Source organism: Mesoplodon mirus (genome assembly GCF_964341445.2).
Source record: "Mesoplodon mirus genome assembly, chromosome: 15".
Taxonomy (NCBI): domain Eukaryota; kingdom Metazoa; phylum Chordata; class Mammalia; order Artiodactyla; family Ziphiidae; genus Mesoplodon; species Mesoplodon mirus.
This window is the reverse complement of record NC_138991.1, coordinates 81,137,500-81,163,325: the sequence shown is the minus strand read 5'-3', so window position 1 is coordinate 81,163,325 and position 25,826 is coordinate 81,137,500. Positions and strand designations below refer to the sequence as shown.

General features: G+C 42.4%; 1 protein-coding gene across 2 annotated transcripts in view; it reads left to right on the top strand.

Annotated features, from left to right (window-relative positions):
• Positions 1–25,826, top strand: part of KIF16B (kinesin family member 16B) — a 293,315-nt gene that overhangs the window by 49,113 nt on the left and 218,376 nt on the right. For both annotated transcript variants that reach the window (XM_082645904.1, XM_082645905.1), the window contains exons 7-12: positions 1,624–1,766; positions 3,242–3,410; positions 3,597–3,728; positions 4,873–5,048; positions 17,185–17,250; positions 20,328–20,387. In XM_082645904.1, the coding sequence (XP_082502030.1) occupies positions 1,624–1,766; positions 3,242–3,410; positions 3,597–3,728; positions 4,873–5,048; positions 17,185–17,250; positions 20,328–20,387 (746 nt within the window). The remainder of the gene's footprint in view (positions 1–1,623; positions 1,767–3,241; positions 3,411–3,596; positions 3,729–4,872; positions 5,049–17,184; positions 17,251–20,327; positions 20,388–25,826) is intronic.

The window sequence follows — 25,826 nt, the reverse complement described above, 5'->3', positions numbered from 1 at the left end:
TAGATACTTAATGGGGATTTAGTTTCTAATAAATCTGCTATTCAAACATTGGGGGAATATGGGTTATTAAGCTGTCTAGGAAGAAAAAAAAAGTAAGTTGGTACCGGAGCTCAGGTTTTGTACTAGGGTAAATGGCAAATGGATCAAAGATTTAAATGTAAAAAGTGACATAATGACTGCAAGAAACCCTGGATTACTTTTTTTCCTAGAAATTTGGAGAAGGGAAGCCTTTAAAAATTTTTTACTTAAAATCCAGAGGCCATGAAATAAAAGTGTTAAATTTGAAATGGTGAAACAAAACAAAACAGAAAACCAACTTTACACTTGGCAGAAACACCAGAAGCAAAGTAAAAAGACAGTTTACAATGTGGAGGGAATATTTTCAATTCAAGTTTCAGACAAAGGGCTTGTTAAGCCTAATATATAAAGAGCTCCTATAACTTAATAAGGGCAGCTCCAAAACCAAGGAGAAAAATGAACAAAGGATGTGACTAGATTGTCCACAGAAATGGAAATACTGATGAGTTTTAAATGGAGGAAAGAAGGCTCAGCCTCATAATCAGAGGAAAACAAAATAAAAATTCTTCAAGCTAGCATCTTTTAACTGTTCTGGCAGATGTAAGGAACCTGGTAAGACAGTGTTGAGAGACAGTCTTATACCTTGTTACTGGGTGTAAAGTGCCTTCTATGGAGGACAATTTTGCGATATCCATCAAAATTTCAAATGTGCTTTCATCTAGCAATTCCACCTCTTAAGAATTTATTTTGCAGAAATATTCACATATATTCGCAAAAACCGAAATACAAGATTATTTGTAGCTGCATTACTTGTGTTGGAAGCAAACTCTCAACAACCTCTATAGTCTCAATAGGAGACTGTTGGTTACGGTACATGCATAGAATCGAATGCTGTGCAGCCATAAAAATGAATGAATGGAGGATCACTTTAACTGATACAGAAATTCTTCAATGTATTATTACATAGAAAAAAGCAGGATGCGAAACAATGTGTATGGTATGCTTCTATGTATAAAAGGGGAAAAAAAGATGGCTTAATATATATGGAATTGCCTGTATACATATAGGTTATTTCTGGAAGGGTCTGGAGAAGCCAATAATGTTGGGTTGCCTGACAGAAGGGGAAGTTGGGGGTGGGTTATTGGATGGGGGAGGGGTAAGACCCTTTACACAGTATACCTTTTGTAGCCTTTGATTTTAGAACCATATGAATGTTTCCCAACAAATGAATGGAAAGTTTCTTTAAAAGGGATTTAAAAGAATGTGTGTTTTGCATGGAGATAGTGTTTATATTTCCCTGGCTATGATTAGTGCTAATGAGGTTGATGAAGATAGCTCACAGTTATCCTAAATACCATATGCGATAGGTATGCGTTATCAGGATTGGTGACCGACGCTCCGTGAGGTTAAGTGACTTGTTCACAACCATGAAAGTCCACTAGTCAGCCGCAGAGCCTGGACTTGACCCCAGACAGCCCAGCTCCTGAGTCTGCGTTATAAACCACCACAGATTTCTACAGTCATGTATTATTTCATAGAGGTACATTTCTTCTTCCATTTACTAGATACTGGGGAGATTTCTTCACCCCCCGCCTTTTTTTTTAGATTTATCCAAACATTTAGTACAGAATTACGGTGATGTCGAAGAGCTTATGGATGCAGGAAACATCAATCGGACCACCGCCGCCACAGGGATGAATGATGTCAGCAGCAGGTCTCACGCCATCTTCACCATCAAGTTCACGCAGGTGAGGGCAGCTGTGGGGAGGGCTGGCTCTGTCCCTGAGGGCTTTCCCTGCTGATTGGCACCAGCTGAGGACCGATCTGTGGTGAGCCAGGAGAAGCAGAGGCGGCCAACTGCCGTTTTCTTGTTCATTAGACTTGAACGTGTGCTGTGTGCTGATTTCTCCGCGGTTACATTTGAAATGCAACCTGATGGATACCCGTAAGAAATATTTAGCAGGCTTCTGCCATGTGCTAGACATTAAAAAACTTGCTTTGTGCTTAATTAAGTCAAAGTTTTCATTGTTGCCAGCTCTGTGGGAGATAACGGGGTTGCCAGTCAGAGCAGCTGGAGGCCGAGGTAACTCATCATGGTCCATTATGGCTCTGTGGACCGCAGTGCTGCTTGTGATTATTAGAGTGATATTAAAGGACAAGGGACATCTTTAAGTGTTAATGTAGGAATTCATTATGATCTGGAGGTGGAGCACATTTTGAACGTGTGTGTAAATGACTCAGGGCAAATACGTTAACACCGAGACCGGTGGAACGGATGAACATAAAGGTGTTGGGTCCTCTCAGTGCTTCGCACTTGTTAGGAGTTTGGAGAGGACCTGGCCTGTATTAACCATTGAACACATCAGATAGAAAAACTTAACCTTTCATTAATGAGGAGGCTCAGGGAGCAAAGAAGATGAAAAAATTCTCTAGGATCAGTCGGAACAACTCCTGATAAATTTTCTACAGATTTGCGTTTCTTTAGACCTTTTCTTTTGATTTACTGTAGTTTACTGGTTTTTTCCTCCTGTTTTCTGGTTAATGTGGATTAGGATGTGGCCGTCCCTAGTTTCTAAGAGGCTTGCTGTTCGATCACAATATGGTAATTTCTTTTTGGCGTTTTGGTTCAGACTGTAAAATGTAGGTTAAAAGTCTTTGGGAAAGTAAAATTTCTGTAGAATTCAGAATCAAGGAATACAGAATTTAAGATTTTCACTATTTTATAATTGTGAAACAAATCGAATTTTAACATCGAATAATGGCTGAGTGATCTTTCAGATATTGTCTATGTTTATCATATTTTGGAAAGCCATTGTGCTTGTAATGTTGCAGATTTTAGATAAGAACAAAACTAATTATTTGTTTACTTATATTTTTCTTTGTGGAATGCCCCTCAGGGCCTAGTTTCCTCATCTGCCATGGTCAGACTCAACCCTTTTGAGAATGACAGTGATTTGGGTAATGGAATCCGTAGTTGTTCAGAAAGTTTAGGAATCACATATGGTAGGCTTCTCTTGTATTCCATTTAATTTTTGTCATCAGGAAGAAGGCCAATGAAACCACAAAATTAAAATAAAAAATCTACCCTGAGAGATCACAGTGAGGAGTGGAAAATAATTAGAATTCGTGTTATAAACACATAAAACATAAAAAATGTTATATAAACATATAAACACTGGGGCTCTTTATACCTCTTCCACTTTGCTTTTCTATTTCACCACAGGCAAAATTTGATTCTGAAATGCCATGTGAAACCGTGAGTAAGATCCACTTAGTCGATCTTGCCGGAAGTGAGCGGGCAGATGCCACTGGTGCCACCGGGGTCCGGCTGAAGGAAGGGGGGAACATCAACAAATCCCTCGTGACTCTGGGAAATGTCATTTCTGCCTTAGGTGGGTTCATACTTGTCCGCTGCCTCTTCTCGTTCTTGGTGGTGTCATAGTAGCGCGGAGCACTTAGGTTTAATGTTTGTGTCACAAACCGGAGCAATAGCCTCGAGGTTTTTTGAAGCCGAATTAGAGGAAAAAATCTTTAATGATTGTCTTTAACTTTCCCCCCCTTTTCTTTTTCTCCTACAGCTGATTTATCTCAGGATGCAGCAAACCCTCTTGTAAAGAAGAAGCAAGTTTTTGTGCCTTACAGGGATTCTGTTTTGACTTGGTTGTTAAAAGATAGCCTTGGAGGAAACTCTAAAACTATCATGATTGCTAGTAAGGATTTTAAGTTCTTTTTCTTCAGCACACAGTGTTTCGTGTGAATTAACTGTAACTACTGAAGTTTAAAGTGTCTCATTAGGAAATAGCACCTTTTTATTAAAAAAAGAAAAAGTTTTTCTGTTCTGAAGAAAAGCACCTACTGTGATCCAGTCTACAGGATTGTATTATTGACTCTTTTTCCCTCTTCCTAGTTACATTAACTTGCCATGTTCTTGGTTATGCAAGCCGATGTCCATGCGGAATGATTCTTAGCTTTGCTGAAAGAACAGGACAGAAACTTCTAACGCTGCTAACTCGTGGGAGAAAATCATTGTAGGGACATAGAGTAAAAATAACCCCACTTTGTTTTTTTCTATTTCAAAGCAGAAAATATGGAATTTAAAATTAAGAATCGAGAGGAAAAAGCCCAGTAAATCTAGCAAATAATAACAGTGATATATGTCTATCTTTTCACTAATTAACAGGAAGAAGCAGAAAAGAGGGAAAAAATGTGCAAAGGGGAGGTAACTGTTGAGGAGAACTCAGAAATGCTTTCCCTCCTAACCACGCCCCTGCCCCGACACCTCTCCATGTCCCCGTGTCTCCCTACACCCATGCCATGGAGTCCCTGTGGAGGCAAGGGCTCTACCTGGGGGTATGCACCCCAGACGTGGTTGTGTAGTCACTTAAGCCCGGAAGTTTGTCGGGGTTGGGGTGTGATTGATTAACCAGAGCTTTAGGCAGAAAAGAATTAGCTGATCTACTGACTCTTTTAAAAAATTATCGTGCTCTGGAGTTTTACAGGTGGTAGGTTTTGCCAGAACTTTTAAAAGGATTTAAATTTCTACTTTACATTGGAAGCGTACATAGTTTTGAAATCCTCTTCTTATATTTTCAACGGAGAAAACTCCCTAAGTTGCAGAGGAGATTTGGTTAGATGGCTGATTCTAAACTTAAAAAGAGCGAAATGGCATTTAATTTGGTATAGTGAGCACTTTTCCTATGGGTCCTAGATAATTTTTAATATTCATGACTGTGGCAATGAATATTTAGTCTATCCAATGACCTGGGGTTAATCTGACTTTTAAATTACAAACCAACTTTGTGTTAAATGAAACGGAGCACCGGATAAATTACTTTTTGAATTCATTCTTCACAGCCATTTCACCTGCTGATGTCAATTATGGAGAAACCCTAAGTACTCTTCGCTATGCAAATAGAGCCAAAAACATCATCAACAAGCCTACCATTAATGAGGACGCCAACGTCAAGCTCATCCGTGAGCTGCGAGCCGAAATAGCCAGGCTGAAAATGCTGCTTGCTCAAGGGAATCAGGTTGACTTTTTCTGAGACTTATGGGTAATTTTCTTTGAGTAATGGCACTAATTTCTAGACCTTAACGAGGCACTTGTCTCCGTGGTTGTATTGATTTGAGTAAATAAGTGCTAAGTAAAGCTTTGAATGAGTTCGCCAGCCTCTCCTTTACAGCACGCTCCCGTTGGCCTTTGCATTCATTATGTGCTCCGTGTGTAAGATTTTATCCACTAAACCCCAAAATGATTAACTATCTAATAGTTATCAATTATGGATGGAAATTTAGCATGCAATAGGATTAGCAACATAATCTCCATTAGTGGAAGGAAATCGAGGGGCTTGAGTAATGTTTAAGATTCTACCCAAGCATTTTATGACTTGAAAATGTACTTTAACAGAATGAAAGACTCGTTTGAGCACCTTCCTGAATCTCTGTTTTGTATTGCCTGTTATAGAAGTGGTTATGGTGATACGGGGACACGTGTGACATCCCTGTGGCCTGGTTCAGGCGATTTCCCTGGGCCTTTGCTTGATTGTTGAAACTGCCTCACTTCAGGATCTCTTGGGGGTTTCGTGAAGGAGCCTTGCCCTTTGGTGTTTTTCACAGAAAACTTCCTTATAATCTGCATGGTGCACGTACCGACCTGCATTCTGTGCTCATAGTGTGGTCCGTGCTGTTAGGTTTGGATACTGTTGTGAGAATCAAGGAGCACTTTTCATTTATTTATTTTTAATTCTATTTATTTATCTATTTTTTCCCTGTTCAAACTTTATTCTTTTTTTTTAATTTTAATTTTAAAAATTTATTTATTTATTTATTTATTTTCGTCTGCGTTGGGTCTTCGTTGCTGCGCATGGGCTTTCTCTAGTTGTGGCGAGCGGGGGCTACTCTTCGTTGTGGTGTGTGGGCTTCTCATTGCGGTGGCTTCTCGTTGTGGAGCATGGGCTCTAGGCACGCGGGCTTCAGTAGTTGCGGCACGTGGGCTCAGTAGTTGTGGCTCGCGGGCTTTAGAGCGCAGGCTCAGTAGTTGTGACGCACGGGCTTAGTTGCTCCGCGGCATGTGACATCTTCCTGGACCAGGGCTTGAACCCATGTCCCCTGCATCGGCAGGCAGATTCTTAACCACTGCACCACCAGGGAAGTCCCTTAATTTTAACTTTTATTGGAGTATAGTTGCTTTACAGTGTTGTGTTAGTGTCTGCTGTGCAGCAAAGTGAATCAGTTATATGTATACATGTATCCCCTCTTTTTTAGATTTCCTTCCCGTTTAGGTCACCACAGAGCATTGAGAGTTCCCTGTGCTGTACAGCAGGTTCTCGTTAGTTATCTGTTTTATACATAGTAGTGTATATGTGTCAGTCCCAATCTCCCAGTTCATCCCATCCTCCCCCATTTGGTATCCACACATTTGTTCTCTACATCTCTGTCTCTATTTCTGCTTTGCAAATAAGTTCATTTGTACCATTTTTCTAGATTCCAAGGAGCACTTTTCAAAACGTTTGAGTTAGGGAGTTCCCTGGCGGTCCAGTGGTCAGGATTCGGTGCTCTCATTATTGTGGCCCTGGTTCAGTCCTGGTTGCGGAATTAAGATCCCATAAGTTGCATGGTGTGGCAAAAAAAAAAAACAAAAGAAAATTTAGGTTAAATTGGAGTTAGAAATAAACAAAGATACAGTTCTTCCCATTTTCCTAACCCATGAATGGATGTCTGAAGTGTATCAGTAAAAAAACCCAAAGCTTTTCTTTAAATGCACACTGCTCTCTCCAGAGCAGCTTTCCCTTCAGGAAAATATGGCCCTCGAAGTCCTTGACATCCCGTGAGTGGTTTGACCTGTGAGAATATCGACAGGCCGAGAACCTTGCTGAGTCTCCTGAGTCCTGGAACACACCCAACAGTGCCGTCCCGTAAGCTGGTGGACTGCAGTGGGTCAGGAGTTGCTCTGCACCTAAAAATATCTCCATGTACATTGTACGTTTTTTTTTTTTTTTTGCGGTACGCGGGCCTCTCACTGTTGTGGCCTCTCCTGTTGCGGAGCACAGGCTCCGGATGCGCAGGCTCAGCGGCCATGGCTCACGGGCCCAGCCGCTCCGTGGCATGTGGGATCTTCCCAAACCGGGACACGAACCCGTGTCCCCTGCATCGGCAGGTGGACTCTCAACCACTGCGCCACCAGGGAAGCCCCCATTGTACTTTTTGATGTGGAGCTTTCCCGTGTGTGAAAAGAAACTGTCAGCACAAAGAGTCCAACTGCACGTGATGTTGTCAGGCTTGAATCACTTATGACACGAGCCACAATCGTCATTTTTATTTATACCCCTTGTTACTGGGATCTTTTTTCAATGTTTTAACAACATTTATCTGAAGTAAATGTGTAAGGATCATCCAGACTACTACATGTGAAGGGAAGTACTTGGAAAATTCTTGGTTTAACTTCTTGTACTTAATATGTTAATAAGTTATGAGAAAAGAAAGATCAGCCTTTTAAAATTAAACTGAGGAAATCCTTGAAAGGAGCTTTATCACATGGACAGAAAAACTTTATTAAAACTTTTACACATTCTGTCTGAGGAACGTCTTCAGAGGTGTTGTATATGCCAGTTGCCTTATACTTTGTGATCTTTTGTTGTCTTGTTTCTTTCATAGCCAAAGACCACCACAGTCATTAAAGGATTATTTTTGTTACTGTAGTTTTGGGGGTGAGGATGGAAAAGATAGTTGTCTGTTTTAGGATAAACTGAAGATAAAATTCTTTGATAAATTTAATACATTACAATAAAAACAAGAGTCCAATTTAAAATAATTTATCACACCGTGAAGCTAAAAATTGTTGTGAGACAATACAGGCTTATCCAAAATTAATTAAATTTGTGATGCCCACTAAAATAAACAAGTGTTTTCTTTTTTTAATAAAGGTAACATTCACAAGTTTCTTATTTATTTATTTATTGGCTGCGTTGGGTCTTCGTTGTTGCGCATGGGCTTTCTCTAGTTGTGGTGAGCGGGGGCTACTCTTTGTTGCGGTGCGTGGGCTTCTTATTGTGGTGGCTTCTCTTGTTGCAGAGCACGGGCTTCTAGGCATGTGGGCTCTAGAGCGCAGGCTCAGTAGTTGTGGTGCACGGGCTTAGCTGCACCGCGGCATGTGGGATCTTCCCGGACCGGGGCTCAAACTCGTGTCCCCTGCATTGGCAGGTGGATTCTTAACCACTGTGCCACCAGGAAAGTCCAGCAGGTGTCCTTAAGTGTAAATTTTTCTAGTGACATTGCTCTGTTCCCACAGTATCCTATTCCAGATGCTGCCATGATTCATTGAAAATGCTACTCATATTAGAGTTCTATTTCGGGGTTATTTGTTTAAGTACAGGCAAATAAAAGCTCCTACTTTTAATAATTTTATTTGCCTATGCAGAATGCCATGTGTATCAGAGTTTCAAAGCACAATTTAAGTACGGCAAAAGATTCTGACAACTATTTGCTTCTCCTACTACATAGATTACAGACATACAGATATATATGTAGTGGTTTATATTCACACATATATGTATATATACATACATGTGAACTCTTCATTGAAGAATTATACATATTATAAGTATACGTATCAGTGAATTTTCACAAGCCGCATTCACCCATCTAACCTGCATTCCATCAAGAAACAGAGCGTTACCAGCGCCCTAGAAACTCCTCTTCATGTTCCTCTCCCAGTACTGCCTGCCCTTCCCCTCGTGGGTAACCTCTCTCCTGACTTCTTAAGGCAGAGGTTGGTTTTCAGTTTTGCCTATTTTTGTTCTTCATATAAATGTAATCATGTCGTATATACTCTTGCTGTCACTTTTACATAAGATCAAATTTATGGAATTTAAAAACATAGGCAGGGAGATTGGTTCAAGATGGCAGAGTAGAGGATGTTCTCTCACTCCCTCTTGCCAGAGCACCAGAATCACAACTAACTGCTGAACAATCATCAACAGGAAGACACTGGAACTCACCAAAAAAGATACCCCACATCCAAAGACAAAGGAGAAGCCACAGTGAGATGGTACGAGAGGCACAATCACAATAAAATCAAGTCCCATAACTGCTGGGTGGGTGACTCACAGACTGGAGAACACTTATACCAGAAGTCCACCCACTGGAGTGAAGGTTCTGAGCCCCACGTCAGGCTTCCCAACCTGGGGATCTGGCAACGGGAGGAGGAATTCCTAGAGAATCAGACTTTGAAGGTTACTGGGATTTGATTGCAGAACTTCGACAGGACTGGGGGAAACAGAGACTCCACTCTTGGAGGGCACACACAAAGTAGTATGCGCATCGGGACCCATGGGAAGGAGCAGTGACCCCATAGGAGACTGAACCAGACCTACCTGCTGGTGCTGGAGGGTCTCCTGCAGAGGTGAGGGGTGGCAGTGTCTCATGGTGAGGACAAGGACACTGGCAGCAGAAATTCTGGGAAGTTCTCCTTGGCGTGAGCCCTCCCAGAGAACACTCAAATCAATAAAATTAGAAATGAAAAAGGAGAAGTTACAACAGACACCACAGAAATACAAAGCATCCCAAGAGACTACTACAGGCAACTCTGTACCAGTAAAATGGACAACCTGGAAGAAATGGACAAATTCTTAGGAAGGTATAACCTTCCAAGACTGAACCAGGAAGAAACAGAAAATATGAACAGACCAATCACAAGTAATGAAATTGAAACTGTGATTAAGTATCTTCCAACAAACAAAAGTCCAGGACCAGATGGCTTCACAGGTGAATTCTATCAAACATTTAGAGAAGAGCTAACACCATCCTTCTCAAACTCTTCCAAAAAATTGCAGAGGAAGGAACACTCCCAAACTCATTCTATGAGGTCCCCATCACCCTGATACCAAAACCAGACAAAGACACTACAAAAAGAGAAAATTACAGAACAATATCACTGATGAATATAGATGCAAAAATCCTCAACAAAATACTAGCAAACAGATTCCAACACATTAAAAGGATCATACACCATGATCAAGTGGGATTTATCCCAGGGATGCAAGGATTCTTCAGTATACACAAATCAATCAATGTGATACACCATATTAACAAATTGAAGAATGAAAACCATATGATCATCTCAATAGATGCAGAAAAAGCTTTGACAAAATTTAACATCCATTTATGATAAAAACTCTCCAGAAAGTGGGCATAGAGGGAACCTAACCTCAACATAATAAAGGCCATATACAACAAACCCACAGCAAACATCATTCTCAATGGTGAAAAACTGAAAGCATTTCCTCTAAGATCAGGAACAAGAAAAGGATGTCCACTCTCACCACTATTATTCAACATAGTTTTGGAAGTCGTAGCCACGGCAATCAGAGAAGAAAAACAAAAGGAATACAAATTGGAAAAGAAGACGTAAAATGTCACTGTTTGCAAATGACATGATACTATACATAGAGAATCCTAAAGATGCCATCAGAAAACTACTAGAGCTAATCAATGAATTTGGTAAAGTGGCAGGATACAAAATTAATACACAGAAACCTCTTGCGTTCCTATACACTAATGATGAAAAATCTGAAAGAGAAATTAGGAAACACTCCCATTTACTACTGCAACAAAAAGAATAAAATACCTAGGAGTAAACCTACCTAGGGAGACAAAAGACCTGTATACAGAAAACTATAAGACACTGATGAAAGAAATTAAAGGTGATACCAACAGATGGTGAGATATACCATGTTCTTGGATTGGAATAATCAATATTGTGAAAGTGACTATATTACCCAAAGCAATCTATAGATTCAATGCTATCCCTATCAAATTACCAATGGCATTTTTTACAGAACTAGAACTAAGAATCTTAAAATTTGTATGGAGACACAAAAGACCCGAATAGCCAAAGCAGTCTTGAGGGAGAAAAACGGAGCTGGAGGAATCAGACTCCCTTACTTCAGACTATACTACAAACCTACAGTAATCAAGACAATATGGTACTGGCACAAAAACAGATATAGATCAATGGAACAGTATAGAAAGCCCAGAGATAAACCTACACACCTGTGGTCAACTAATCTATGACAAAGGCAAGCATATACAATGGAGAAAAGACAGTCTCTTCAATAAGTGGTGCTGGGAAAACTGGACAGCTACATGTAAAAGAATGAAATTAGAACACTCCCTAACACCATACACAAAAATAAACTCAAAATGGATTAGAGACTTAAATGTAAGACCAGACAGTATAAAACTCTTAGAGGTAAACATAGGAAGAACACTGACATAAATCACAGCAAGATCTTTTTTGATCCACCTCCTAGAGTAATGGAAATAAAAACAAAAATAAACAAATGGGACCTACTGAAACTTAAAAGCTTTTGCAAAGCAAAGGAAACTACAAACAAGATGAAAAGACAACCCTCAGAATGGGAGAAAATTTTTGCAGAGGAATCAACGGATAAAGGATTAATCTCCAAAACATATAAACAGCTCATGCAGCTCAAATTAAAAAAAACAAACAACCCAATCCAAAAATAGGCAGAAGACCTAAATAGACATTTCTCCAAAGAAGACATACAGATGGCCAAGAGGCATGTGAAAAGCTGCTCAATATCACTAATTATTAGAAAAATGCTAATCAAAACTGCAATGAGGTATCACCTCACAGCGGTTAGGATGGGCATCATCAGAAAATCTACAAACAACAAATGCTGGAGAGGGTGTGGAGAAAAGGGAACCCTCTTGCACTGTTGGTGGGAATGTAAATTGATATAGCCACTATGGAAAGCAGTATGGAGGTTCCTTAAAAAACTAAAAATAGAATTACCATATGACCCATCAATCTCACTACTGGGCATATACCCAGGGAAAACCATAATTCAAGAAGACACATGCACCCCAGTGTTCATTGCAGCACTATTTACAATAGCCAGTTCATGGAAGTAACCTAAATGCCCATCGACAGATGAATGGAGAAAGAAGATGTGGTACATATATACAATGGAATATTACTCAGCCATAAAACGGAATGAAATTGCCTCATTTGTAGAGACGTGGATGGATCTAGAGACCGTCACACAGAATGAGGTAAGTCAGAAAGAGAAAAACAAATATCGTATATTAGCACATACATGTGGAACCTAGAAAAATGGTACAGATGAACCAGGTTGCAGGGCAGAAATTGAGGCACAGATGTAGAGAACAAATGTATGGACAGCAAGCAGGGAAAGTGGCTGGGGAGTGGTGGTGCTGTGATGAATTGGGAGACTGGGATTGACATATATACACTAATATGTATAAAATGGATAACTAGTAAGAACCTGCTGTATAAAAAAATAAATAAAATTAAAAAAAATACAGAAACCAATGGAAAAAAACTGTTCATCACTACTAGTCATTAAGGAAATGCAAATTAAAACCACAATGAAACACCGTTACACACCTATGAGAATGGCTAAAATTCAAAAAGCACTCACACTTGGCAAAGTGCTGATGGGGTTGGAGAGCAAATATACATTGCTGCTGGGAGTGCGAAATGGTGCAGCCACTCTGGAGAACAGTTTGGCAGTTTCTTACCAAGTAAATATACGCTCACCATATGACCCATCAGTCCCTCTCTTGGGTGTTTACACTAGAAAAGTGAAATTTTCAGTTCACACAGAAATGTCACACACTGGAAACAATCCAAATGGCCCTCCAGTGGTGCATGAGTAAATAAACTGTGGTATATCCATACCATGGAATAAGTCAGCGATAAAAATGAAAGAACTGCCATTGATACACCAGTAACTTGGATGAGTCTCAAACGCATTATGCTGAGAAAAAGAAACCAGTGTCAGAAGATCCATTTATGTGACGTTCTCATAAAGCTTAGCGATAGTGGATGGATCAGGAGTTTCCAGAAGTTAGGGGTGGGAAGAAGTTGTGACAGCAAAAAGAGCACGGAGGGAGGTTTCTGGACTGGAGAATTGTTTTGTGTTCTGATTGTAGTGGTGGCTGCGTGAATCTAGACCTGTGTTAAAATTCATTGCATTGTGTACCAAAAAGTCAATTTTACTGTATGATAATTTTTTTAAAGTAAAAGAAAACCAATTTTAATGAGTTGGAATTTAGTTGAATATGAAGCCTCATAGAATTTGCCATCTCTGTTTCTGTTGAATATAAAAAATTTTGAGCTGCTGAGTATAAAAAATTTTGAATAAAAATATTTTTGGTGTATTTAAAAAAACCAAAAGAACACATAGGCATGGGAAACCCAAGGGTTGCAGAGGTACTAGGGTGCTGGCCCGTGATGAGGGCTGGGGAGGTGACAGGGTACAGGCAGCAGAGTTGCAGGACAGAGGGGGGAAAAAAAGGGGAAGTGAGAACAATGACAAATTGAAGGGCCTTCCATGGGCTGGTGAGAGTGTGCCGTGCAGTGAACACCAGTGAACAAGTTACATCCGAGACCGTTTGTGTGATTCATCCACGTTGGTACATGGAGTTGTCGATCCATTTATGATCATTGCTGTATTGGATTCCATCACACAAGTCTGTCCCAACTCATCTGTTCTACTGTTGATGGGCTTTTTGGGGCTATTACTGCTGCTTTGGACTTTCTTTTGCCTGCCTTTTCAAGAATGTCCAGATGCATTTCTGTTAGGCTTATACCTCAGAGTGGAGTTGGTGTGTCAGAAGGGGTACATTATGTTCCGTTTTAGTAGATACTGCCAAATGATGTTTAAAAGTTGTCATACCAACTTATATTAGTATATGAAAATGCCGGTTCTAGTTGCTCCAGGTCCTTGCCAGTACTTGGTATTGTCTATTTTTCATCGTAGCCACTCTGTTGGAGCATCATGGTATCACAGAATGACTAGTTTGCACTCTTCAGATGATTCATGAAGTCGAGCATTTGGCTATCTTGTCTTTTCACATGTCCTCTTTTGTTGTATTTCAAAGCAGACTGCTGCTTTGAATTTGGCACAGAGAAAAATGTTAACTCTTCCCTCTTGAATGTGTCTGAAGATAACAAGAAAATTAAACAGTATAGAAATGAACTAAGCAAGAACAGTCCAGGAAACAAAGACCACAAGTGAGCAAGAGGAGGTGGAAGGATGATGGATTTCTCACTGTGTAGCCGGAGTCGCAGATACACTTCAAATAATAGCCGGATAATAGAAATGTCCTTACGTGTAAACTTTGAAGATAGGTACATCTCAGAGAGGGTCACAGTCAAAGCAGGTGATACGGTGTGTGTGAGAATGGGCAAAGGCCTACCAGGTAATTCAGGGGGAGAGAGAACAGTGCAGAAACAGCGTGATGTGAGCCTTAGAAAAAGCACTTTATCATGACAGAGAGTGCAATTCATAATTAAAATCAAATAGGAAGTCAGCTTTCATAAAAGAAAAAAAACCCAACACGACTGTAGGAGATGGCAGGAGACAGAGACCACACCCTCGCCACGGGGACCATTAACTTCTCTGTCTCATTCGTGAGTGCTCACCGGGCCAAGAATAAGTGAGGACGTAGCACATTTACGTGACATTGTGGAAATTTGCTCTAATCAGTACAAACCAGGAGAAAAGATTGCCGACTCATACAACAAAAGACTACTTTCCTTATTATGAAAAGAGCTTCTATTAAAAAAAAAAAAAGATCACAACCTGACAGAAAAATGAACAAAGAATATGAGCGTGGTTCATAGAAGAGAGAGTTCGAAATGGCTTCTAAACCTGTGAACGTGTGCTTACTGTCACTTGCAATACGGTCAGTGCAGATCTGAAGCAATGAGTATATTCACGCACGTAGATACGGAGAGCATCATCAAGCTCTGTCTTTTACTGCATGGACATTACACCTCAAGGAGATGTCCTTTCCACCCATCAGCTGGGCAGAGATAAAACACTTGATCGCCCAGTGTGTGGGCACAGGTGGGAGCCATGAGGTGGCTGCCTGTTGGTGGTTTTGACGTTGCTGACGTTCTGATGTAGTTTTCCTCTTGGTTTAACACAGGAACTTATTTAATCTGAGTATTATTTAACCCTGAACATTTGTCTTCTAAACAGACACCTTGCAAGGAATAATTTAATTGGAAATGGTTTAGTGTTACTAAAGATGTCTTTTAAAAGGACTTAGGTAGGTCTTTCTTTGCACGTGCCCCCAAATAATCGTCTGTATGCGTACATTGAGTCAGTGATTGTCTCCCGAGTTGATGATAATGGTCAGAATGTTTGGGCTCTGATTATAGACGAAAATCCCTAACAGCGGTGTCTGCACAATTAGCCATGTTATAAAGGGGTTACTAATTGTTCTGAAAATTGTCAACCATCTAATAAGCAATGCAGTCATAACACCTGCCACTGGTGCTTCTTCAGTGGAAAACATTTATGGAGTACCACCTGTGTACAAGATGACCCTCGAGGTGCAGCGGGGCGGGGGTGCGTTGTGGTGATGAGTTAACACAGCTCTTTCCCTTCACTCAGGATGACTTTACTAAGGGTTAACTAGCTGGCCTCCTTCTCTGTAAACCAGGTAAAAGTGGGACGCCAGCTTCATCACCAGACAGCATCTCTGATGATAACAGTGACCCCTAACAGGTGAATTGCAGCTGCATGAGGATGAACTGTTTGTAAACTCCTGTGAGAAACCGCAGCTCGGGGTTTCCCCGTGGGTGATGACTCTTGTTACTGGGTTTGTCCCTGGTGGGTCCTGGAGGTTGTGCCTCTGGTGTTGTTACAAGAGACGCTACCTCCTGTGGGGCCTGGGCTTCTCAGCCAAGGTGGGCACCATGTGCCCGTTTGAATCTGGACCTCTCAGGAGGGTCAAAGGCAGTAGCTCCTGGGCTCGGCTGCGACCCTGCCCTTACTGCCGCAGCTCTGCTTTCTGCCCAGCAGACAGATGCCAAGCCTGGCCTACCGTGTCTTGTGAGTCTGAATGTTTAACTGAGCCGAAGATGACCACCTCATGGGTTATATTTGTTTGAATAGAAATTGAAAAGTAAATAATAATGAAAAAAATGTGACAGCCTCTGCGAAGGACACCTTGGCAATTAAAAGAAAAATCATACATGTAGATGACTCACACATGCCCTTGTAGGAGTTTGCTCTCTTGATACACAGCCACACATACTGTAGGCAACGGGTGTAAGATGTTCACTGTAGCTTCGCTGGTAAAGCAGAAGATGAGAAAAAACTGCATGTCCATTAAAAGGAAGGTACGGACATCAATTGTAGCATAGCCACACCATGGAGTATTCTACAGTGGAATTGGACTTGTTAGAAAGAATCAAGTGGACTGACTTGTACTGAATTTTCCCCAAGATAGTTTGTGAAGTGAAAAAGGCAATATTCAGAAGAGTGTCCCTGCTGTTGATGATTAGAAAAACAACACAAACATGCTCGCATACGCCCAGAATAACTGCACATTTACATAGCAGATTGGCTAAGAGAGGTTGCCTGTGGGGAGGGAGGGAGGCCCCCTTCCTTTTTTTCTTGTGACATTGTCCGGAGCCCCGTGTCCCTGCCTCTCAGGTTATGAGTTACAAAGGCAGTTGGAGCCCCCGTGCGCCCCGCCTGGTTGTGTTGGCCTCTCCCGTCTCTGCCTGCGTTGTCCCCCCAGGGCAAACCTGAATTTGATGTTTATCATTCTCATGTCAGTCTTTATATACCTTCGCAGCACAGATAGGGAAATGGACACACAGGTTGTGGTATAGTCATGCTGTACGCAGGATGTGATCCAGCGCTGATGATAAAGGAGTTTCATTTGCACGTGTCAGTGTGGATGAATCTCAGAAGCCTGTGGTTGGGCAAGACTTATGCTTCTTCCTTTTTGAATGTGTACTTTGTATACATTCAAAACAGACGAATCCTTCAGGATCTAGGGATTTAGACTGTGTTTGAGTTTGATAAAATGTCAGTATGTTACATGTTTTTCTTTTTCCTTCTCTTTGCTGATTTGTGTTGCAGATGTAGTTTTACCAGGATGCCGTGGTTTTGAATAGTATGAGAAATGAAACCCATGGGTTAAAGATTTAGTGATGATTGACACTTTTTTTGGGGGGGTGTGGGACAATACTTCTTACCTCTGTTTCATAGTTTATTTGGCAAATTCTGATAATTTACAATATCATGGCTGGGTCCTTCCTCCAGATTACTGATGCTCACTAATTGCTTCTGTCTTTTTTGGTTTACATTGTAGATTGCCCTCTTGGACTCTCCCACAGCCTTAAGCATGGAGGAGAAACTTCAGCAGAATGAAGCCAGAGTAAGTGATACCTTGACTTGTTATTTTTTTTAGAAAATCATAGCTTTCACTATTTTAAGTGCATACTTTTTAGTACTTGCTGTTTGAGACTCATTTTGTTTCTATATGACACTTAACACTCCGCCCGCCCTCACCCCATTTTTAAAGAAGCACAGCAGTTGACTACCTGTGCATTTCATGTTCTCTGTGACTTAATAAATGGGAGTTTTCTGGCACACGATGGTTAACAGCAACTGAGATTCACACGTGGGCCGTCCCACACGGCAGTGAGGCAGCCCCGGCCTTCGGGAGAGGGAGGCTTTGTTCATGGTGGTGGTCCCCATAGCCTTACCACGACCAGAGTGGAGCTTTTTGTCATGTTTTTACTTTCCAGAGGGAAGTGCAGCACTTGGGGAATCACTGAATACTCCGAGTAGATGCTTAGTTGATCTTAAGCGAGGTGGGATTTGAGGCGGGAGGGTGGGTGTTCTGGGCCGAAGCCACTGTTTGTGTGCTGGTGCTTTCTGAAAACTAGTTTCATGGCTGATCTACTTCTATACTATTTTTGTTTAAAAAAAATAACCCTCTGTAAAAGGAGAAACAGCATTAATAACATTTTTGGAGTGGATTTTGTTCACTGTGCTGAATGGTTAAAACAGATTGAGAAAGAAAATTGAATTCTGTTGGTAAAGCTCTTTCAAGAATACACAATATTGAAGATATAAATTGGTTTGTAGTTAGGAACCTGTTGACACTTCCCTGGGTAATTATGCTGATTAGTTTGCTGATAATAGCATTAGTGAAAAGTTTAGTTTCTTAATCCCTATTTTTCTCTTGACATTTTGTATTTTAGTACTTCAGATTCTCATTTTGAGGGCTTTGAAATGTCTGTATAGTCTTAAATTGTTTCTTACTAATAGTTTTCAGAAATACCTAGCAAGTTAATAGAAACCAATAAACATTTTAATTTGAATGCATTATACCTGCTGGGACAGAAATGACTGTCCCTCTTGTTCATAACATTTTCTAAATTTTCATCTAGTCTTTGCCGACCTCTTAAAATTGTTTGCCATCTGCTTGGCTATAAATCTTATCAACTGGTCCCATTGTTAGAGGTGGTATCAGACTTTGCAGTTTTAAATTAATTTTATAAATGAAGATTATTTGGTTTAAGTTCAGTAGTGAAAGAAACTCAAGGCCTACTTACGATTTGTTGAAAGCTAGATTATTTGATTGAATTGGAAAAGGATTAATTGGCTTGCGTTTCTTCAGGGAGAACTTATCTGTTGAAATGCCGCAGCGTTTATTGTTAAATGCTTTGTGTTTCTCAGATAAAGTGCCAAAGAGCATCTGTTAACTGATTATTATAAATTAGTAAATTCATCACCCCAGTCTTTTCCCCTTCTGTAGGGAGAGGAGGCGTAAGAATATTCCCTCTCTGAAAGCTTTTCCAGAACAAAAAGCCCGGTGACTTTTCTTGCGGTAGAGGCTGTGGGGCTGGCGTCACTCAGGTGATGAAAGGAAGGCCTCCTTGCCTACCCAGTACAAATGAGCAAAAGTCAGAGTTAGACACGCTCAGTCCTGTTTCTTTTGTTTGTTCCAAGAACATGATAGGTTTGACATTAGTAACTAGCTAAGATATTTTATTGAAAACAATGGTAATGTAGAACTCCTGCAGTTGTTTGAGGTAAATTGAGGGGTAAAACGAATGCCCATTGAATGAATTCAGGTGGGTGAGAGGTGTTTTGGTTTTGCTCTGGATAAACCATGACTCCAGTTCCTCTATTTCTTGTCAGTAACGAACGTGGTCTTTCATGGAGGTTGCTGACCCACGCCCTTTCCATCTATATTACTTAATGGCCTGTGGGAAGTATCTTCCTCTTAGCAGTGAGACTATAATCCAGTGTATTCTGTGCCTTCACTTGGACCTGGTTAAATAGGGTAACTTACTGGTGGGAAGACCAGTCCGTTGAACTGGGATGGTGTCTGCTGTTGGATGGGTAGGAGGCAGGAATGCTGAAGGACAGGAGGGAAAAGGCCTTGGGAGGGTGTGTCCCCCTCTGTGCCCCTCAGAGGTCACTTTCTTTTAGCCCTAAGTGTATTCATTTTACAGAATTTTCCATTTTTTTCCTACCTCTCAATCAGGTATCATGTTACTTCTTAATGAATCACTCACTAAGGTCATTTAAAAAGTTGTATGGAACTAGCAGAATATTTTCATTAACTTTGAGAAGCAATTTCCAACTCTGCTGTGTTCGACAATGGGGCATATTTTCTCCCCTAAGTTACCGCAGACTGGAAAGAAGCTGATTTTTTTTTTTTTTTTTTTTTGCTGTACGCGGGCCTCTCACTGCTGTGGCCTCTCCCGTTGCGGAGCACAGGCTCCGGACACACAGGCTCCGCGGCCATGGCTCGCGGGCCCAGCCGCTCCGCGGCATGTGGGATCTTCCGGGATCGGGGCACGAACCCGTGTCCCCTGCATCGGCAGGCGGACTCTCAACCACTGCGCCACCAGGGAAGCCCGAGAAGCTGATTTTTATCAAAACGTTTTTGCTTTTACTAAGAGTCAATTAAAGAGCCGCCTTTTTTTGTTTTTTTTAAAGATAGAATGAGATTTATAAACCCTATTAATTAGCTACAAAAGCAGATTATCTCCTAAAAGAAAACTGCAGTTTCCAAGGTGATTTAATCATCACATCTAATTAGAAAGTAAAGTAAATCACCATTTCTTAGGACCTAAAGTATAGTCAGGAAAAATTAACCCATGTAATGGGGTGTTGTCATCTTTGAACTTGTAATTTTGGTTAATATCCAAGGAAGCAGCTTTTATTGAAGTACACCTTGGAAAAGACTGCTGTAAAACCCTAGGTAACTTGACACATTTTTTTCTATTCTTTCGTTTGCCATGATATAGGTTGTAGGGTAAGATCAGCTTGTTTGATTTATATTTGGTGATGGTTCTTTGAGGCATTGCTACCTAATTATAAAAAGGTATTGTACATTCTTCCATAATCTGTAAGAGTTTGGAAACTTTCTAGAAGAAAATCAAAGTAATTTTTTTTTGTGGAGCAATGGCATATGTATGTTTTTTCTTTTAGGTTCAAGAATTGACCAAGGAATGGACAAATAAGTGGAATGAAACCCAAAATATTTTGAAAGTAAGGACTATAAAAAAAGTATCATGATCTTACTGTGCTGGCTTAAGTAGGTAAAACTTTTTTTCTTTCTCCCTCAAAAAATGGCGATTGTGTGCTTTGCTTAAGGTAAGATCAGTGGAATTGATTAGTGACTTTTGGGAGGTTGGGACTCTGGTTTGATTTTGAAGAAATGGGAGAGCGAGCTATTAGTCATTAAAAGCTGTGTGTTCAGGGGTGATGCTGATACTTAAGGTATTTGCTCTCACTTGTGGAGTTTTTCCATTTTTGAGTCAGCACATATTAAATTCCATTTAATATTCAAGGGCACCCACTTTGCCTTTCTGCTTTTGTTAAACCCAATATAAAAGCAATATGTTAAATAAAAAAATACTTCTCATGGCAGTATTGTGCAATATGTGTGCATAGCGTGGCTAGACTTCAGAAATTTCTCAACTAGTAATTTCCTATTGGAATTTTTTTCTGTATGTCTCAAAGGCTAGGCAGTGATGGTCTGCATTTTTGGCAAGGTTCATGGTGAAAAGATGTCAGTAACGGCCTCCGAGTTTCATACTCTGTGCTTCAAAATACACGTTTCTCTGTGGTCCCATTTTTTGCTGAGGTGGTAGGTAACTCGTGTCATCCGTGGAGGGTCAGCCACGTTAGGTTTGAGGTTCGGACTGGAATTTTATGCTTTGATAGCGTCTGTCTGTCCTTACACATGAGAGAAGGCGATTCAGAGGTGATTGCTGAATCCTGGGTTTGTTTTTGAGGTCTGTCGAGGTAAAACTTTCCCAAAGGACGGAATCTCCCTTGAATATTGGCGAGGCTGGATAGATGAGGTTTAGCCATGTGTCTTGGCAGAAGCCTGACTTGGACGCCGTTCACGTGAAGAGGGGGGCACCTGGTGACCGTTTCACGGGGGAAAACTTGTGAAGACCTGGAGTAGCCACTGAGTTACTCTCTCTGAGAGTGGGGTCAGCATCATATTATGTAAAGTTTCCTTGTACCATTTAGGCAAGCTGGCCTGCTCTGGGGGCTAAAAGGCTTACTTATCAACTCATGAGTGGGGTTGAGCTGCAGTCCTTGGTGGCCGTGGGTCATGTTTGGTCCTGGAAATATTCTTTCCGGTTGCAGAAAGCCCTGCAGTCAGTGAGGCTTCTGCGCCCAGACTTTTCTTTCCTCCAGATGATGATAATGTGTTATTTTGAGGTACTTTCTCAGCGTTGGTTTTTTTGAGAGGTTTTCGTGCAGGAAACTGAGCAAAGACTCCAGTTGCATTTCTGAAGAGTCAGGTGGGGAATAAGCACCAGCAAAGATGTGACTGTTTTCATCGTTTATGTTGCATCAACTCGGAGAAGTAGTGCTGCAGCCCAGCCATTGGACCGTTCATGGCACCATGTATACTTAGCGAATTTCCCAGAAAGGGAGGACTGAAATCTGCTGCACGTAAGGAAAAGAGACATCAAGTAGCTAGCTGTTTGAAAAGCCATTAGTATACATGGTGCCTTTTAGCACAGAAGGCAATGCCACAGTGAATGCAGATTGCAACCCATCTCTTCTGCCTGGTCTCTCCTTGTCACCGTGGTAGGGGTTTTACAACAGCCTTGCAGAGCTATCCACACTGAGTCACCATGGTGAACCCCTGAACTTTTTCTCATTATGTTATTCCGGGCCCGGAAACTAAATCCTTCTTCAATTCCAATTCTGGTTTTCATAAATCTTACTGTTTTTATTTTTTATAACTTCTGAGATGAGAATAGAAAGGTGTTATGTGCTAGGTGTTCAAGGTTATGGGAAAGGCTAATGATATTTCAGATTTTTCCCTTGGTTTGATCTGGCAAGCCCTTTGTAGATTTCTCTGCTGGTATTTGTGTTTTAAATCTGTACTTGTTTTCTGCTCACATTTGGTATTTTAAGAGCTGTCTTCATCTCCTACTGGAAGACAGTGCCTGAGGCCTGAGGTGAAGAAGAGGGCTACTCAAATGTTTTTGAAAACATTCTTTGGAAATTGATGGGGAAAGGGATTGTTTTTCGATGAGTTTGTATCTGTGTGGTTTGTGTGGTTCCCGTATTTTTGCTGTCTGACTTTTCCTTCATCAGCTCTTGTTCCAGTAATGCTGCATAGAACCCACTCCAACCCAGTGGCTTCGGACAACATTTTTTTCCCCTCACTCACATGCACATTGGCTGGGGGTCGGCTGGGCTTGTCTGGCTGGGCTTGGATCCCAGCTATGGGCGGCTTCCAGGTCTGTCTCTCATTCTCTTGGACTGGCTGGTTGTCCAGAACATGACTTATGGTCACGGCCCAGGTAGAAACAGGTGGGCCTGGTCTTGCAAGCACATTTCAAGCTTCTGCTTGTATCATGGCCAAAGCAAGTCACTTGGCTGAACAGAAAGTCACAGGGGAAGAAGTGTATTTCACCCATGAAAGGGCTGCGGCAAGGGTGTAAATGTATAATCCTGCTCTGAGATCAGTGGTTTAATCGACACATGCCCCTGTTAAAATACAGATCGTTGGGCTTCCCTGGTGGCGCAGTGGTTGAGAGTCCGCCTGCCGATGCAGGGGACATGGGTTCGTGCCCTGGTCTGGGAAGATCCCACATGCCACGGAATGGCTGGGCCCGTGAGCCGTGGCCACTGAGCCTGCGCGTCCGGAGCCTGTGCGCCGCAGTGGGAGAGGCCATAACAGTGAGAGGCCCGCGTACCACAAAAAATAAAAAAATAAATAAAATAAAATAAAATACAGATCGTTAAATTCTGGGAACTTGCTCTTCTACTGCATTTGCCCATGTTGTAGAGACAGGCTCAACGAAGTGGTAAATTCCCAGGATTATCTTCATCATCAGGGCTTGGTTGTTTACTCTGCAACTGTATCATCCCTTCCAAGCCCCAAATCCTGAACATCCAAGGAGAGACCTCTGGGGGGAAGACTGAGAGTGAGACCGTCCGGGAGACAGAAGGGAGACACAGGGATACTTCGGTGCCTGTCGGCACAGTGAGAGCCTGCCTTGTTGCTTTTTCTTGCCCGAGCTGTTAGAGGCTCCGAAACCCAGGAGTGACTTTGTTCCCTTGTTTGTGATCTGGTCTGTGGCTTTCCTTGCTGGGGATGAGTGAAGGCCGAGGCGTGTTGAGTGGGGTTAAGAAGGGGTGAAAGGCGCTCAGACAAGAGGCTCCAGCTGGGGGCTTCCCTGGTGGCGCAGTGGTTGAGAGTCCGCCTGCCGATGCAGGGGACACGGGTTCGTGCCCCGGTCCGGGAAGATCCCACATGGCGTGGAGCGGCTGGGCCCGTGAGCCATGGCCGCTGAGCCTAGGCATCCGGAGCCTGTGCTCTGCAACGGGAGAGGCCACAACAGTGAGAGGCCCGCGTACCGCAAAGAAAAAAAAAAAAGGTGCCGGCTGTTTGCAGCCGGGCTGGTGGTGCCGTGGTGATAGCACACGTGCCTCGGGCTTTGATCTGCCAGCTCTGTCTCAGGCTTCAGGTCTCTTTCTGAGTCACTGGTGGGTTGTGACACTTACCCACAGTGTCACACACCCTTGTCCCCAGCTTGGAAGTCGGGCGGATGGCCACCTGTTCATTATACCCAGGTCACAAGAGGTGATAAATTGCTCGGGGTTACGATATAAGTAGCTAATGACAGTGGAAAGTGTGTTGGTCTTGAGGAGACCCTTCTTAGGCAGGTGGGTAATGCGGGCTCTATTATCCTCTACAGTCTACGCTGTGTATGCACTCTCTTGCCCCTTAATCTACCTTCCTCATTTTCATTAATCTCCATTTCTATCAATTAAAGTTCAGACTCCCTTGCCTGATCCCCAGGGGCACTGAGCTCCTTCTTGGCTCCACGTGTCCCATCACAGCTCTGTCCGCCCTGCGCTCCCGGGCCCCCGCCCCACCCGGCCAGGTGTCTCGCTGGTCCCTGTGCGCACTGGGTGTTGGGTTTCTGGGGATCTCTTGGCCTTTGCCTATGTTGCTCCATCATTTGAGATGCTCCCCTTTCTACGCCTGTGGGATTCCACCATGAAGCTCTCTCTGGTCACTTTCCTCTCCCACTTACCGGATAGAATGATTTTGTTTTCCTCTGGCTTTTGTAAAGGCATTTCGTTCTGCCTTTGTTACAGCATTCATCATAATCGGAATTTGGTGGTCTTAGTTTCTCCCTCTAAACAGGAGCAGAATCTGGGCAGGGACTGTCTCTTTATCATTCTGTGAACCAGCTCCTAGAACTCCACTTCTCACAGAGCAGGCATACAGTGAAAACTTACTGGATTAAGGTAGTAACAAGAAACAAAAACCCAAACCTTTATATTAGTTTGCTAGCGCTGTCATAACAAAACATCACAGACTGGGTGGCTTAAACAACAGACATTTATTTGCTCACAGTCCTGGAGGCTAGAAGCCAAAGATCAAGGTGTCGGTAGGGTTGGTGTGTCCTGAAGCCTCCCTCTCTCCTTGGCTAGTGGATGCTGCCTGCTCTCTGGGCCCTCACGTGGCCTTTTCTCTGTGTGCCTGTAGCCCTGGTCGCCCTCTTGTGTCCTAATCTCCTCTTCTTATAAGGACATTGGTCAGATTGGATTAGGGCTCAGCCTAATGGCTTCTTTTTAACATAATTACCTCTTTAAAGGCTGTATCTCCAAATGTAGTCACATCCTGAGATACTGGGGCTTAGGGCTTCAACATATGAGCTTTAGGGGGACACGTTTCAGCCCATAACAACCTTGAACCACGCAAACCTGATGACCCGGTGGGAAAAGTAACACGGGGTGTTGTGCAGGCAGCAGTCTTGCCCTGGTGATGCTCCTGCCTGTACATTCCATCCTATTTGTCTCACTCCTATTTGAAAGGCTCGTATATGACTGTTTATTTTTCATTCTTGGAAGGAATGTGGCTGCATTCCTTTTGATTATGGTCCAGTCCTTCATTTGGGTCAGTTAGACCTTTGCTGCTCAGTGTGTGGTTCCTGGACCAGCAGCGTCAGCCTCCTCTTTGAGCTGGTTAGAACTGCAAGTTCTCAGGCCCCACTGCAGACTTCCTAAGTCAGAATCTGTATTTTCATAAGATGCCCAGGTGATGGCTCTGCACCTTACGGTTTGAGTGCAGGACCTGAACAGCTGAGGAGGGAAAGGTGGGGCCGCCTTGGGCTTCTTTGCCCTCATTTCCGTCTTTCCCCGTCTGCTCTGCCCTGTCTGGTGGGGAGCTGACTGGGTGGACTGCCCTTTCCTGAGTGGGACTCACTGTGTGAGGGTTGGAGGGAGAAACCAGACCTCGTCTGTACCGTTTTCTTGCAGAATCCACACGGCCCATCCCTGGTGTGGTGCTGCCTGGTGATGCAGCCCTGGCTTCCAGAAACACCTTCTCCCCTGTCCCTCCTACCCAGGGGTGATGCTGGTTTCCTCATCAGTTTGCGGGTGGCCTCACCATCCCCGCTGGCTTCCCAGCTCTTCCTTTAGCCGAGTAACTAGTTC